Below are 17,764 nucleotides of genomic sequence, written 5' to 3'. Positions count from 1 at the left end.
CCTCCAGATGCCTGCACCTCCAGTTCATATCCGACTGCAATCTCAGGAGACTCCTACGCCAGAACCTTTTCGCTAAGCTGCTCTCCAACCGCTGATATGCAGCAACTCTGAAATAAAGGATTATTGTTCCAAGTCACTAGGTTTTGGTCAACTTATTATGCAGCTACAGATAACTAATACAGGTTTAGATACCTGAATCGGGGGTGTTTTTAAAAAACCACAGAATACATGGTAGGAGTGCCTATGCGACTGGGCAGAAGCTGGAAGGACCTTGCATACAGCACCAGTGAAGTATTAAAGGATATGAAAAAGGCTGTTAGCAAAAGACAGACCGTGAGGAGGCAGCCAGTGAGGGCTTAAATGAAAATAAGGAAAATATTATAGGAAAAATGGAGGCAGAAGCTTCCTTATTACAGAGCGGCAACAAGGCAGCCTCTAGTTATACAGAAAATAGAAAATGTACCACATAAGCTCAGTGACCTAGCGAGGGAGCTATCCAGGCAGAGTGCTGAAGGTGCTGCCTGAGTTACACTTGAACTTACAGTAGAATGAAAGAGGAGAAAAGCAAAAGGAAGAACTAGTAAATGTAAAGGTTCTAGGACTCTGAGAATAAAACTTCTTCTCATTCTCAGCCTCTCTATTCAGCAAATGATGCCAACATTACAACGCTGCTTCTGGGCAAACATCAAATCTAAAACACATTTAAAAAAAAAAAAAAGGTCTAAAGATGAAACCAAGGGACTGAGTGTAAAATCTTTCATTAAGATCCCAGAAAGCTCTAAAGTGGTGCCTCACAGAACCCTCTGTCAGACAAGATGCCCTGATGCCCTGTAAAGATTTAAAAGCATGCCTCACAGAGCCTTTAGCAGTTGGAGGTCAGGGATGGTGCTGCACATCCTATATTGCACACGACAGCCCCTCACAACAAAGAATTGGTCCAAAATGTCAATGCTCCCGAGGTTGAGAAACTCGGCATTAGAGTATATCAGCCTAGAGGGCACACACCATATTTACTTAATCTCTTTCTGAGTAAGACTTACAGTAACTCACCGATGTTTCCATCTCCTGTTCGCTCCACAGAGTGCTCTGCATACAAAAGGTATTCACTTAATATTTCTTGAACTGAGAAAGTGTTAAATCTAGGCAAACAATGTTAACATAAAATATTACAGAGTTGTGGAAAGACTAGGAGTCCCAGGCATTATTTCCATTCTGGCCATTAACAAATTATATTTTCTTAAGTCATATTCTTTTTTAGTTTCAACTTTCCAGGTTTGCAAACTAAAGAGATTTAATTAGATGACTACCAATAACACAAATGCCTATTATGGGTGCCAGATACAAAGCAGGAGAACTAAGCACTCAAGAAAATCTAGGAGAGAAAACAGACAATTTTGCAGATTGATTAAAGGGAGATAATTACAATAAAATGTACATGATGTATAAAAGAGTAAAACAGGCACCATTTTCTTTATCAGGACCTTCAACTTCCATGAGAGTAGCTAGTACATAGTCATTTCTTAAGTAGTATTTGTTGAATGAGTGAATAAAATCCACAAACCTACAAACAAACCAATGAAAAATAAAAATGAAATCTACAGACTCAAGGACTGGAGGTGGGAAGGTGAAGCAGAAGAAAGGCTGGGGCAGAGTTCTGCAGTCATTGTTTCTCCAGTTAATAAAGACAAGAGCAATACAGCTTTCACAGGCCACAAACTGAAGGTGAATACTGATTTTAAAATGTTAAAAAAAAATGTAGAAATCTGTTGTGATGACAACAGGTAGAATCCAGCCTAAGAGGATAGCAGAAAATCTCCAAGAGGCTAACATGGAAGGTGGGAGTTTGAAATCACCTTACAAGTGAGATAATGAAGCAGAAGGGTTATAATGACAGGAACAGCAAAGAATGCACAGTGGGGAAAGGGCAGGTGGGGCTGGAGTCTCAGGAGATGGGATGTGTCACCATCTAATAGACATTTCATCAAAGCTTCTGTCTAGTTCTCCAATGTCCTGAGTTACACAGCAAGCCCTCGACCCCACTGCCTCCCTGCCCCCAAAACACAAAACCAAAAAACTTCCTACTCATACCATAAAGGTATAAGATTAGGAAAAAAATATATAAGTAGATAGATGCGTGCACTTTAAGTGCAAGACTCTCACAACTGAAAATACAGACTATTTTGCAGTTTTTCAACAATTAAAACATTTTAAAGTAACTCAAAGCATTTACCCTTGAAGTACTAAGGTAGCTTCAATTCTGAATCTGCACTTAAGTTCTGAAAAGATTATGTTCTACTACTATACTGGTTATACCTGGGAGGAACACTTTAGGATGAACTATTACTTGACCACCCACCAGACTTGACTTCTGAACCTTCTTTAATATGTGATCCCACAACTATACACAGTGCTGAAAAACCTGGCTTAACAGAGAGCAAGGAGGATCTCAAAAGCAAAACCTCCTCCGGTCGGCAGCTCACGGTGCTCTCTCCGCGCTGCCACTACATGCAGCGCTGCTTCCAAGTCCCGAACGTGAGGAGCATCAGGACGCTAACCGAAGCACTATGACTGTCCGTCCTGCGGCAAACACACCTACATTCTCACTCGAGTCCTAAAGAACTTTTTTCAAATTTAAAAAAATCCCGTAAATTGGCGTAAATGTGTGGTAAGAATCTGCGTGCCTAAATGGAACAGAAATGGGAAAAATACATGTCAAAAACAGGAGCAGTACAGGAAAACACATATTGCTAAATATATATATATATATGCAACTATAATAATAAAATATTTTGTTTTTACCTTAAATGTTGTCAAATGAGGCAGGACTACAGGCCATTTGACAAGAAGAATTGTTTCTTGATTTCCTGAAAATCTGTTTTTCCCCTCTTTAATATTTAAGAAACACACACACAGGTTGCCGACAACTCTTAGAGAGCGGCTTGTGTTGTCGTTTTCGCTTTCCCGGCTGTGAACAAGTGCATATGCGAGGGCTGGTCGTGCATGCACAAGCATGTACTCTGACTGCATTAAATAAAATCACAACACACCACCAACTACATCCCCTCATTCATGTGTGCCTGCAGTCCACCTCGAGGAGACTGAAAATATAAATACAAGCTGCTATTTTGGTGTGATCACACGAATATGGCAGCTTGTGTGTTTTTCTTTTTTTCTCTTTAACATTTTAACACGGGGCAGATTGTCTGCATTAACACAAACCAAAATCAATTCTGCTCTGAAACTGCTTGTAAAATCTTCCTTCCCTAAGGAATTTGTTTTTTATTTAAGTAAAAAAATGGGCTTGGAGGAAACTATATAAAAGAGACCAACATTTAGGACATCTTAACTTTGTACAGTGTGGCAAACAGTGTTGGACCAGAGGACTGGCAGTTATTTCTCTCCAAATAGGAACTTTGGAGAAGATGACTTTAAGAAAAATTTTAAAAATCAGTAAGTTCACCTTGTAAAATTACTTTTGTGTATCATTAATACAGGAAAAATTTGCGAAGTAGTCTAATTTCAAGTTGCCTACTACCATGTAAGTTAATAACTAAATTCGACTAGAAACTCAGATGAGACTTGTATATCGTAAAAATTCATGGAGGTACTCTTAAGGGCAGAGGAAGGAAATAAAAGTTAAGTATTGAGCACAGACCATATCTAAAAATTCACTATGAATAAAAAGTAAAATGCACTCATATCATATACAAATACATAACAACAAATTATCTACACAACACTGCCCAGTAAAACTTTTTATGATAGAAATGTTCTATATCTGTGTTGTCCCATCCAATAGCCATTAGCACTTGAAATATGACTACTGTAAATTAAGATTTAATTTTTAATTTTACTTAATTTAAATTTATACAGCAACATGTGCCTGGACAGCACACATCTATAATTTTAAAGGGGAATTTTAGCGATTATTAATGAATCCAAAAAATATTAAATTATAAGAAAAAACTGAGAAGACAAAGTTTGCTTATATCAATTATATCTAAAGCTTGATCCATATATAAACTATAACCAAAGGGAAGCACTAACATGAGAAAGTTGAATTCTTAGAGATCCAACCATATCATGGAGAGTGAAGTAGGAAAGAAGGTAACTAACTGATGAACAGAGCAGCCTGAAGTGCTACTGTAACAACATTACAATAACCAGAAACATAAAAGACCAAGAACTGAAGAGGTTGACTACCATATCCAACAGGCAATCAGATAAACTTTAAATACAGTCAAAGTTACAATGATAATAGTTAAAGAATTTTAATCATTTAATTCAAGAGAGAGGAAAATGCATCTGAAGAAAGAGTGATACTGTTCATAAACAGCTTATAAATGTTAGGTTGCAAATGACATTACATACACTACAAATATCTTTTAGAATAGACCCTGATAGACCAAATAACAGACTTCTCTGGCGTTTAGTATGGAAATGGTATTTTATTCTGAACTCAGTATTTCCCATCATTTCAAGTAATACTTTATTTCATTTAATGTTCCAGCCTTTGAAGCATGGCAAAATTGGTTCAGAATGGACAATTCAAGCTCTGAATTAGAAATGCTGTAAATTAGAAGTTCCTTGATTTACCTTTTGATTATCAGTTTTTTTCAGTAATAAAAATGAGAACAGTAACAACCTCATTAGGTTGACATAAGCAACAATTAATTGAAATGAATACAAAACCCTCTGAGGCAAAAAAGGGCTAGTAGAATAAAGGAATATTAAAATTAGTTGAGGAGAAGATAATATTTAATACATATTCAGATCAAATAAATTCAATAATGATGGCAACAACACAGCTTATGAGATGAAATTATCTTGTTTAAACTTGGACTAGAAGGCTAATAACAGTATTTTTTTTCAAAGCGTGCTATGTCTCTAAAGACTAAAAATGTTAAAGATTGTTACTACTAAAATTGAACAATACAGATCATCAGTGATAAGAATCACAATCCATGAGCCTTTATTAAGCATCAACTTGACTCTGCAGTGGCACAAAAACAAGATCAGGTCCATGCCCTTTAAGGGCTTACCAGTAGATCTGAAAGACGAGACCTGGGCTAACATCAAAGTGCTCATACATACTCTTTCCATGATAGCACCAGTTATCTTGTACCGTAACTTTTTTTGGCTGCTTTCTCTATTAGACTTTGAGATTCTTAAGGGTCCATGACATATTTATCTTGGCATCTCCAGTGCCTGGCACTCTGAGGAGATTAATATAAATGTACTAAATACATTGGCAGATTGAATACACTGGCGGGTCTAAGTAAATATAGGACCCAAAGAAATTAAGTAATATCATCAAAAAGTTATTAAGAAATTCTACTAGAACACAGAATAGGCACATATTATTTCCAATTGTAAAGACTGGAAAATGCGTCATGAACAGTGTGGTGATGAACTCAAGCCTTTAAAAATGAGTTTTCAGTAATCCAAAAGGGAGCAATGGGGAGAAACAGCATTCCAAGAGAGGACAAGCAAGTAATGCAAAGCATGGAAAATGGAAAACACAAAATCCATTCAGGAAATAATGACACAGCACTGATCTAACACAGAACTGTGGAGGGACTTCAGATTTCTGGTTCTGCATATAAGGAACCTGGACATCACTACTCCTTCCCAACAAGTAAAAAGCTGAGCAGACTGAAAAATCAACAACTCTTCTTGGATCTATTAAGAGAGTGGAGGACACAGGGCAAACAGGCAAATATAGGGAGTCACAACTTACCAGAGCAGAACTCATAAGCAAAATCCCTCACAGGAACCAATGCAGGATAGGAAAACCTGAACAATACTTAACAAATTGCTAGAAGCTCAGTATGGACAACTCTGAGAGTTAAATACTCCGAGGGACCCAATAATAGGAAGGACCCCCTGAACACCTCCAAGAGCTTGACCAGGCTTCCACAGTAAATATCAGGAAAAAAATCCCCTCGGCTTCCAGTACGGGGGTGGGGGGGGTGGAGTCATTCTGAACACAGCACTCTGTTCTTAACAAAACCTACCCTCAAAAAACAAAAATAAAAACAAACACAAACAACAACAACAACAACAAAAACCTGCCCTCAGGGAAAACTAGTTAACCAGAGCCTAATCTGCTGGGGTATTCTTAGACCCTAAATGACCTGGTGGAAGGGAAATACCCAACTCCAGTCCACTTCAACCATTCTGTCCCATCTAAGAGGGTGCCGAGAATTAGAAACACTTGTGAAGGTCATGGTCCAGAGGCATGGGTTCACTGTAAGACTGAGACCTAATCACAGGACTAAAGAACACCTCCCCTCCCCACTCACCTTATCACCACATTATTAAAGGCCTATTTACAGCAGTTCCTTTTACCTACCACAACATGTTCTGGCTACCAGGAAAAAAATTACAAGACATAACAAAAGGCAAGAGGCACAATTTGAAGAGACAGAGCAAGCATCAGAACCAGACAAGGCAGAGATGTCAGACTTATGAGATCAGAAATTGAAAACACCTATGATTAATATGCTAAGGGCTCTAATGGATAGAGTAGACAGCATGCAACAACAAACAGGCAATAAAAGCAGAGATGGAAATCCTAAGAAAGAATCAAAAAGAAGTGCTAGAGATAACAAAACACTGTAATAGAAGTGAAGGAGGCCTTTGATGGGCTTATTAGTAGATGAGATATAACTGAGGAAAGAATCTCTGAGCTAAAGGGTAGATGGGGACAAAATTCTTGAAAACTGAAAAGCAAAGAGAATGAAGACTGAAAACAAAACAAAACAAAAAAGCAGAACAGAAAATCCAAGGACCATGGGACAACTACCTAAGATGTAACATACACACAATGGAAATATCAGAAGGAGAAGACACAGAGCAAGAAACAGAAGAAATATTTGAAACAATAATGACAGAAAAATTCCCCAGATTAATGTCAGACACCAAACCACAGATCCAGGAAGCTCAGAGAAGACTAGGCCAGGTAAATGCAAAAGAACTACACCTAGGCATATCATCTTCAAACTACAGAAAATCAAAGATAAAATCCTTAAAGAGGGGGAGGAAAAACAAAAATAAAAACACCTTATCTGTACAGGAACAAAGGGAAGAATAACATCCAACTTCTACTTAGAAACCACACAAGCAAAAAGAGAGTAAAGTGAAATATTCAAGGTGTTGACAGAAGAAAAACACCAACCTAGAATTCTATATCCTGTGAAATTATCCTTTAAAAGTAAAGGACAAACAGACTTTCTCAGACAAACAAAAATTGAGGGAATTTGTTGTCAGTAGACCTGCTTCACAAGAAGTGATTTACAAGAAAATAATATAGGTTAGAAACTGTGATCTACATAAAGGAAAAACATAAGAAGGAATAAGTGCAACAAAATAAAAACTTACTTTTCTTACTGTCAATTGATATAACAGATACCAGTTGTTTAAAATAATACCAACAATGTACTCAACTATGTGTGCTTATATGTATGTATACGTGCAAACATACATAGATATATATATGCTCATATATAAGTGAAATGAATAACAGCAATGACACAGAGGATGGGAGGAAGGAGTTTGGATGACTTTGTTATTATAAAGTACTCACACTATCAATGAAGTGGTATAGTGTTATTTGAAAGTGGATATGGATTACCTAAAATGTCTATTGTAAAATTTAAGGCAATCACTAAAAAAAAGTAAACGTAGTATAACTGGTATGCTGAGAAAGGAAAGAAAATGAAATAATATAAAATGCTTAATTAAAACTACAAAAGGCTGAAAAAGGGCGGAAGACAGTAATAGAAACGTAGAACAAGGTAACAAACAGAAAAGAGTAACAAATATGATAGACAATAATCCAACTGTATCAATAATCATTTTAAATGCCAATGGTCTAAATGCACCAACTAAAAGACAGAGATTGTCAGAGTGGATCAAAAACACAACCCAACTATATATTACTTACAAGGAACCTACTCTAAATACAAAGACATATTTAGATTAGAAGTAAATGAATGGAGAAAAATACACCAGGCTGACCCTAATTAAAAGATTTCTTTAAAAGGGCATTACATAATGATAAAGGGGTCAATTCTCCAAGAAGACGTATCAATCCTTAACATATATACACCTAACAACAGAGCATCAAACCGTGTGAAGCAAAAACTAATAAAATTGCAATAAGAACTTTTAAAATCCACTATCATGGTTGGCAAGTTCAATAACTGTCTATCAGAAATGGACAGATCTGGCAGGCAGAAAATCAGAAGGATACAGGTGAACTCAACATCATCAATCTACTGAATATACTGAGACCTATGTACTTCTTCAACCAACAACAGCAGAGTACACATTCTTCTCAAGCTCACATGGAACCTTCACCAAGATATACCATGTTCTGGACCGCAAAACACACCCAAACCAATTTGGCAGATGAGAAATCATGCTCTCAGACTGCAGTGGAGTTAAACTAGATGTCAGTAACAGAAAGAGAGCTGGAAAACTCTAAAAGGGAACCATGTGTGTGTTAGGGGTCTGGGTAAATCCATTCTTCGGCAGACCAGAGAGTCAGAGAAGGCTTCAGACTAGGCAAGTAGCATGACTAGATGTGCTTTCTGAAAATAAGGCTGTAACAACACATGGATTCGACTAGAGGAGAAAGAGAACAGATCTGAAGAAAACAATTAAACAAGTGAGAGACTCTAGACAGGAGGCAAAAAAAAAAAAAAGACCTACAAACAGGGCAGCAAAAGTGGAAGAGAACTGACGAATGTGAGAAAACTACATATAATGACCTCTTATACTTAATATTTAAAAATAGAAAATGCACATCCTCAACCTATCTACTCCTAACCATCTTCATTACTACATCTTTCATCTAAGTCACTAACATTACTTAATGTGGAATCATACCACAAGACTCCTACTTTCCCAGATTCCATCTTCACCTCTACCCACCCCACTGCACAGCAGCCAGAATGATCTTTTTAGATATCACAGCCCTACTCAATATCCCCCAATGGCTTCCCATTGCAACTGGAATAAAACCCCAACTCCCTATTTTGGCCTACAGGACTGCTTGTCTGGCACCTGCTCTCTCCCAAATTTCCCTACTTAAATCACTTACTTCCCGCCACACCTGCCCCCCTTCGGTTTCTCAAAACACCCAGCTTATTTTCACTGAGGGACTTTGCACTAGCTGTTCCCTCTGCCTGGAATGCTCTTTCCCTAGATCTTCACATGGCTGGCTTTTTAAAATTTTTCACATCTCAGCTTAAATGTCATCTTCTCAGAGATGCCTTTTCTAATCACTGTTCCTAAAACTGCCATCCCTCTAACTATCCTATCACCCTGCTTTATTTCTTCACAGCAATTACCATCCTTTACAATTATCTTCTTTATCTATACGTGCTGACTGTCTCACTCCCCTCACCCCCCCGACACTAAAATGTGTATCCCATGAAAGCAGGCCCTTGTCTGTCTTATTCACCACTCTGTTCCCACAATGCAAAGGATAAGGCTGGGACACAGTAGACATTCAATAAACGTACAGTAAAAAACAAAATTCTTATCACAGATGCTAGTAAATGAGTAACACTGTGTAACATTCGTTGAGCTGTATTTCTTCTTTTCTTCTCCTATTGCATCACGAGATGCCTTACAGACTGGATTGAAAACCATGGATTTTAGATCATGTAGTACCTTATAAAGAGAATGTATTACCTAAAGTAGTAAAATTAGTCAAGCTATTCAGCTTTTATCATTAGGCGATTTGGTGGCTTAAAAGATTGACAGTCTTACCTTACAAGCTAAGCTACCTGCCACAGAATTTATATAGGGATGGCAAGGAGACTTTCTCTAAATGTGGAGGAGAGCCATGGAAGAGCCTTCTGGGGAAGAAGATGCAACCTCCTCCATCTATGCTATGAACTATAGGGTCTCCTAACTGCCATCCCTGAATCTCAGGTTTGCCAACTGAATTAAAATGTACCAGTGGAGACAACTGTAAGAGAATAAGTTAGCCATCTATGTGTTGTACACACCACATGCACACACACATTTTAAATATATGAAAAATGCATAGAAAATATAAAACCAAATACGCTTTTCACGAAATAACACTTTCTCACCCAGCAAAGCATAAATGTTTGTGTTAAGTAACCAAAATAATCAATGGGCTCTCAGTGCCACTTCCTATGAGGTTTGGCTGTCTGAGTTTTATTTTCCCCTTCTCTTGTTTGCTTTGTCTTTCAACCAGTCTGGTCCACAGGGCCTCTGAGTATGTGACTCCACTCCAGTGCCATTATCATTTGATAACAGTAGAGAGATTAATCATAATCCTTCTTATTAGCCAAATTTTCTAAGATAACTGCCTACCAATTTTTTTTTTTTTAAAGGATACCTTTACCGTTTGGTTAGCAATATATACCATGCATTTTGTTTTTAAGAGGCCTGTTTTACTGCCACTGATTATGCAGTTACTTAAGTGATTGGTGAGGAAATTGTTTTTTGTTTTTTCCAACAAGTATTTGAGTGCCTCCTGGGCACCAATACAATGGCATTCTACTTTCTGCAACTATATACTAGAAGTCAAGCACTGACGCCTCTGAGAGTAGTTTCCCTATAATTGGTTACTCTCGGGTTACCTACATAACTCAGCTCATCAAAATGATCCCATACCTCCCTCCCCTCAACCTGCCGCCAGTGCCAGTTACATACAATTCTGTTGTACTCTGAACCCATGATTCCACTGCTTTCTTTCTTTTCTTTCTTCCTTTCCTTCTCTCTCTCTCTCCTTTCTCTCTCTCTCCTCTCTCTCTCTCTCTTTCTTTCTTTTTTTTAAAGTAAGCTCTAGGCCCAATGTGGGGCTTGCGCTCACAACCGTAAGATTAAAAGTCACACGCTCTACCGACTCAGTCAGCCAGGCACCCCGCCACTGATTTTCATTTTAAAATAGAAAATGTGATTTGTTCAATATGTAGTATAACCTTAATAGCAGTCTATGTCATCTGATTATGCAGTGTTTGGGACCTGGAAAGAGATGGATCTCAGAGAGCCAGAGGCCTTGACCTTGTGACAGGTCTAGCAGGAGTTGAACTAGCGGTGGGGCAGACAGGCGAAGCTGCAGAAGAACCTGGAAAAAGGCACTAGGGATAGCCATGACTCTGCTATCCTAGATCCAATGATTAAATTTACTAACACTTATGTAACTGTTTACAGCTTAAAGTGTTAACATATCTAGGGGCGCCTGGGTGGTACAGTAGGTTAAGAGTCCGACTTGGTTTTGGCTCCAGTCATGATGTAGGGCTGTGATCTCAGGGTCATGAGATCGAGCTCCATGTTGGGCTCCATGCTCAGCATAGAGTCCACTTGAGATTCTCTCTCCCTTTCCCTTTGTCCCTCTCCCCTGCTCATAATATTATATCATTATATTATGCTCACTCTCTCTCCTTCTCTAGGATGAATAAATAAATCTTTAGAAAAAAAGTGCAAACATATTTAAATACTACTATTAAAATGTACACTTATTAATATACAGCAATCCTTTTAGGTTAACTATTATCCCCATTTTACAGAAAAGGACACTGAGGAAAGATGTTCATTGAAAAGTAAAATGCTTAAGATTATAGCATATGTTGCTAGAAATTATCCTAGGACTTTCGCACACAAATTCCATGTACTTCTCACTACATGAGCCAGAAAGATGGAGCCCAATATATTAAAGTCATGGATATTAATTAACCATGAGCTAAGTAAACAACTCTTTCACATGGTAAATACTAAGTAGATGCAGAGAAGAGGTTGTTTGCAAACCTGAATGACTTTGAGAGAGACAGAAATGAGGAGGGTAAAAATAATAGTTGTCATTTAAAAAGTAATTTGGTTAGAAAGAGATTCAAAGGTGTGAAGCAAGAGACAATTTTTTTAGCAATACCAATATTATGACCACATAATATAACCTTAATCAGAAGCACATGATTTTCAATCACTGTTGAAAACTGAAAAATGGATTAAATATTAAGATTATCAGTATTACAACTTATGTTGAAAAGGGAAAACAGGAATCTATATTTTAAGAATAGAAAATAATTGTTGCTATCAAAAATGGCCACAATAACTTTGTTACTAATACAAAGCAAATACTGCATTCAATTAAAACTCCTCTATGGATTTTGTATTTTACTACAATTACAAAGAGATAACACTAATTTGAATTACTAAAAGTTCTACGTACGTTCTTTTGACATCTTGTTCAATCATTGATCGCAGTTCTTTATCTTGAAAAAATTTGTTCCAAAGACTCTGAAATAAGGAAAACAACCTATTTAAGATAATCTTACACCTTTGCTTGACTTTTATGATCTCAATTTAATAATTTAACTGATCAAATTTATCCTTCTCTGAGTTATCGTTTCACATTGTGGAAAGGAAACCTGAAATTGGAATAATTTTTATTAAAAGCTAGTTTAATACCAGAAACATATCCTTATACTAACATCAATTTTTCCAGTAATAATACTGTATATATTTTAAATTTTTGTATTATCTTATAAAGTGAATGATAGTTTTGCTGTTCTACATCCACTACTTCCCTTACAAACAACAAAGAGGTCTACTTGGATTAGAGCAGGGCCATAGGCCAACTGGTCTCAACTTGAACCTGATCTGAATTCCCAAAGCGCTAGACATATAATGTTTTCTGCAAAGCTTGGTTTTTATGATCAAACAGATTTTTAGATACTTTTTAAAATGTGAATTTAAGCAAAGTTTTAAAATTTACTTAATATTCTGTGCTGCTATTACTATTGACTATATCATAACAACTATATGTATCAGGTAAAAAAAGAAATGCTAATATTATATATTAGCTGAAAAATAATTTCTGTTAGCAGGGAAACAGGAATTAGAGCAGCAATCGAAGAAGTTATACAATACCTCTAAAGTAGCAATTATTCTTATTAGTCTTTGCTGGAATATCAGTGGGGATAGGCAGATCTTTTTCAATATCTTTAAAAACTTAATAGACTCACTACAAATAGTCACTTTTCTTCTTGGAAGTTAGTCCCACCAAGTGAACGCTTATCTATTTTTATCATAAAGGGAGGTTTCCTAGCCTCCTCACTGCCCACTACAACCTTGATAAAACAGTTCTATCCTCCTGTTTATGCTCTTCTCTTTTACCCTGAGTTCTTATGGTCCCCTGGGACTTCTCCATAGTGCCATTCCACAGAAATAGATCATAAACCTCCTACAACACAGGATGAATATAGCATGGAATAATTTCCATCAGGTTTTAGGTTGCATAATATATGGAGTAAAAAAAACTAACTGGCATGAAAAAACACTGCTTTCATTGTGATTGATAACTAGTCTCATAAGCATATTCTTATGGGCAAAAGAAGTTGAGATATGAATAAAGATGAACTTTACCCCTTCATCCTGTGAAAGGGGATTATTGATCATCAAATCTTGCTGGCCAACAACCTTCCTCGGGTTTGTGATGTGCTGGCAAGGAAAGAAAGAAAACACACACACAAAGATCAGAGGTTACTGGACTTTAAAGCATACATAAGAAAACAATTACATTAATTAAAGTACAACTTACTATTTCTTTAACGTTGCTATACCATGCTCTTAATTCTTTAATTCTACTTATCCACTGACTTTTATCTTGAGGAAGGACACAAAGAAATAACTGTCAAGGAAAAAAAAAAAGAAAAAAGGAAACTTCTGTAAAAATCCTAACAAGCAACATATAAAACTATTTGTCAAAGAGAATCACCTGAAAGAGATACTCATATTGAATATTGCGAGAGGTATTCATATTCATGGTATTTCATATTCATAGCATTCCAGTTCCCAATAAATTATATTTGGGAATGTTTATATATATTTGGACAATTCAAAAAGTGAACGGAGGTCAAAAGAACAAGATCCCAAAAGCTACACCACAAAACTGAATCAAGCTCCCCTCCAGATTTATATTAAAAATGAACAAGAATGCACTGAGGCTCAAGTATAATTCCCATTTTACAGTCTTATATTAATGGCATATTGACAGACACAAAGTCCAATGATTAATTTCAAGGTTTAAGATTTGTCTTAAAACCGGCAGGTAAAGGACGGAAAAGAACAACCTGAGGGCACGGCTTGAGAAGTGAAGTCATTCCTTTTAAGGCAGAAATGTAATTTACAACTGGCAACCAGCTTATGAAAATAACAAGCATTCTTAAAAAGACAAATTTTATTTCATTTAGTTTAATACAACATTAAAATAAATCTGGATTTGAGTTTATTTTTAGCAAACGAAGGATACTAAAAGTTAAACAACAAGGAATGGGGGTGGGGCACAAATATTTGTATACAAATATTCTAGCAGCAGGTCCCCTGCCTTTACTGCCTGCATCTAACAGAAGAAAAACGTATTTTAATTATTAAATTTAAATTATTAAATCTAAAACTCTAATGCATCATGTGTTTCTTACTGTCTTTACTTTCACAGACTCTGTATGCTCAGTTTCTGCAGATAAAACCTAAAAAACTTTCAACAGGAGTCATTTCAGAAATAAGTCTAAACCTCAATTAATTCATTTTGAGAGAACAAAAAGGGACAATATTTCCAGGCAATTAAAAAAAGATAACTGCAGATTATCACTAGTTTTGGTAATCAATGGCCCTTTCTCTTAGGAGACTGACCTAATTTTCTTCCACTTCTCTTTCCTGCTGCCCTTCACTTTGTTTCCAGTAAAAAAAAAAAATTGAAAAATCTTTTCCATCTGCTGTTTCTGAATCAAAAAGGGGGGTGACTAAATGGCTGCACTTGATACAATGGGAAGCTGGAAGTAAATCCCACTCTGCTCCTGCCCGGCTTCAAGGATTTCTGCAGAAGCCTCTGGGGGATGTAAAGGTGTTGCTTTGAATTCTGCTCTATCAAATGAGATGAAAGAACAGCTATTTCAAATGACTCCTTTACCATCAACAGTTACTCAGGACTAAGGTGGTTCAACCTTATTAGTAAATGTCCTATGAAAGATAAACTTGGATGGCCAAAAAATCGAGAGTGAAGTCTCCTGGAAAATTCAGTGATCCCCTGCATGGGTAATCTCCCAGGGCATCAGGTAATGTGTTGATATACTGCAACCACAAACTGTAAATAAATATTTTCTTCTTACCTTCCAGCAAATGCTGCGGAACCTGCTGCTTCTCAGCTGCCCATTAATCCCCTTCTGCCTTATTGTTGCCAAGTAATTGTTGTTTACAAATAGTTCTTCCCATTCTTTCCTATATGCAAGGAACCAAAGCATAGGGATCCTTTTGTTAAAATTCTCTGCTTGGAGAGGAGTGCTAACAGGAAATTAATTTTAAATAAAGTCTAAGAAATGCAACTTTTAAAACGTATATATTTAGTTGTGTACTGTTTCTGAACACATGGCTGTCTTTTTGGACACAGTTCTTCTGTAGATTTAATGAATATGTAGATCGCTGTAATTGTGCCAGCTACTGAAATTCATAATGTCTATGGAGGCTATTCCATTTCCTCTAAAATGTTGGTAGTGCAGTTCAGTGAAACAAGAAAAAAAATGAATATTAATATAAATACATGACTGCTTTAGCCATTGACAAAGACATACCTGCTCCAAAAATACACAACAAAAAGGGTACCGTTGATTATATTGGCTTCTCACATGAAATATCTGTTTAAATGAACCCATTTCTCTTTAGTGTCAGGCTGGGGTGTTAAATATAATAGAAGACTACTTTAACTTTTAGTGCTATTTCCTATTGAAATCTCTGCAACTTCTTTCTACATGATCAGTTTTAAAATTTTAACAGGTGCAGGCAAATTTGAAAAAAACATCAAAAAATTAAAAAGCCTCACTGTAAAAACTGTTAAAGGCAAGCTTGAGTACCTTGCAGTACCTATGGCTGAGCAGATAAACAACTGAAATATGCCTCCCAGGCGCGCAGACACCGGGGGCCTAACACCTGTGCCTCATTAATATACAAGTAAATCTGCTCTACTGGGAAACAATTGGAAATTAATTGTCCCAAACCATTTACTGAGTTTGAATAAAGGAAGTAGACCTATATTCCCTGCATCTTGTACCAAACTAAACATCAAGAATCATTTGTCAACAGTTGAGGCTACTGAGCACAGCTTTATGAAATTTCTCTCAGATTTCATAATACCACAGTAAACTTATAAATTAAAACTTATCATCAAGGCTGAAATCCTGGCAATCTCTTCAGAGAGACTTCCTCAAAAGAAAGCCTTTAAAACCCTCAACCATCCTCCGATATACACATGCAGTTGTCACTGGCCAGACCTGATTCGTTTTGAGAAAGGACAGCCTGCTCACTATGTTATCTTAGGGCCAGTAATGCAACCCACTGCACGCCTACAGCTAAAACACCTGACTGTGGAGTATCTTCTCCAAAGAGTTTTCCAGAAGAGTGATGCAGGCAATGGCACATTCCTGACTGCCACAAGCAGGAGAACTTCCAGCTCAGCCCTGTAGCATTGATCCCCAAGCCTTCTGCCAGGAGGGGCTAGTGGCTAAGTATGCCAAATGAGACAAGCACTCTGGCTCCATACCAAAGAGATACATTCCTACCACCGCTCCATGAAAATTTTATTCCCAACACTCCATTCATAACAGAAAATAATACTTTTTATTTTAATTTGCATTTGTATCCTTAGTGAAAGTGAAAAATTTTCATGCTTGAGTCATTTTATTTCTTTTTTAAAATTAGCATTATTGTTAATAATAATTATAATACTGCTTTTATTTTAGTGTGCCGTATTATTGTCCCAAAGGAGGAGTTTTAATACATTAAAAACATCACACCTTTGTCTGCCACACACATATACTTTTTAACCCAATACCTTGGTTTTCAACACAGTAAAGCTTTTTAATTTGTGTATTAATTTAAATCTAACATTTTCTCCTGATGCTCTTTCCGCTGTTCTCATGCTTAAGTAATTCTTAGCCGCTCCAAGCTCAAAGAAATGTTCTTTTTTTAAAATCACATTAGTCCATTTGTATTACCCATAATATTTTAAATACATTATCCATTTCCCAACAATCTCACATATATTATCCACATCTCATATTCAGGTTTTGTTTTTATCCAATTTTAGCAGTACTCAAAGATGAGATAAGCAATGAGTACATCTCAGAAAATGTTAAGTATGTCTAAATAGCTTGTGGTCTGCAAGCAAAAACTGCAGATTTTAAATGGATTCAGAACCCAAAAGGAATCAAAATTTGTGCAAGACCATGCAGTTCCATGGCCTGAAATCACCGATACATTCCAGATAAGAGAGGGAAGTGTGAGGCAAGGACTCCCCAAGTCTCTTCCAAAATCAGCTCCTATTCACAGGGACCAGGACAGTGTGAAGGTAGACACAGCTGGTGGCTAGATTCATTGCCATCTTGTCAAGTTACGCAGTCTTTTAAGGTCAAGTTACATACTACTTATGAAATGAAGGATAATTATTTGTTAGCTTAAATAAGACCCTGGGCCTTGATTACAGTGTCGGTAGAGAGAACAGGAGACTGGGGCATGTGAAATGGAAACATTATCTTTGGAATTCACAATCATCTCAATTTATTCAGTGTACTTAAAGTTCCAATTAAGGCTTAACGCCTCAAACTGATGAAGAGCTCTGTAACAACAGAGAAACACGAAGGCCACAGATAATTCATTGTCTTGCTCTTCTAGGGCCTCGTGTTTCATTAATGAACACTGATACGGAGTAAACATGAGTGACCGTGCC

The 17,764-nt window shown here is 36.8% G+C and overlaps 1 protein-coding gene across 10 annotated transcripts in view; it reads right to left on the bottom strand.

Annotated features, from left to right (window-relative positions):
• Positions 1-17,764, bottom strand: part of TBC1D5 (TBC1 domain family member 5) — a 528,942-nt gene that overhangs the window by 218,871 nt on the left and 292,307 nt on the right. For 8 of the 10 annotated variants that reach the window (XM_081826016.1, XM_081825991.1, XM_081826005.1 and 5 more), the window contains 5 exons: positions 15,156-15,264; positions 13,589-13,678; positions 13,414-13,488; positions 12,218-12,285; positions 1,051-1,086 (listed from right to left, as the gene is read on the bottom strand). In XM_081826016.1, coding sequence (XP_081682142.1) covers positions 1,051-1,086; positions 12,218-12,285; positions 13,414-13,488; positions 13,589-13,678; positions 15,156-15,264 — 378 coding nt within the window. The remainder of the gene's footprint in view (positions 1-1,050; positions 1,087-12,217; positions 12,286-13,413; positions 13,489-13,588; positions 13,679-15,155; positions 15,265-17,764) is intronic. The other 2 variants (XM_081826055.1, XM_081826044.1) reach the window with 1 other exon arrangement.

The sequence above is a fragment of the Leptonychotes weddellii genome, chromosome 1, assembly GCF_054177405.1.
Source record: "Leptonychotes weddellii isolate Sample4059 chromosome 1, ASM5417740v2, whole genome shotgun sequence".
In the NCBI taxonomy this organism is placed as follows: domain Eukaryota; kingdom Metazoa; phylum Chordata; class Mammalia; order Carnivora; family Phocidae; genus Leptonychotes; species Leptonychotes weddellii.
The sequence above is the reverse complement of the archived record's forward strand: the minus strand, read 5'-3'. Positions and strand labels throughout refer to the sequence as shown.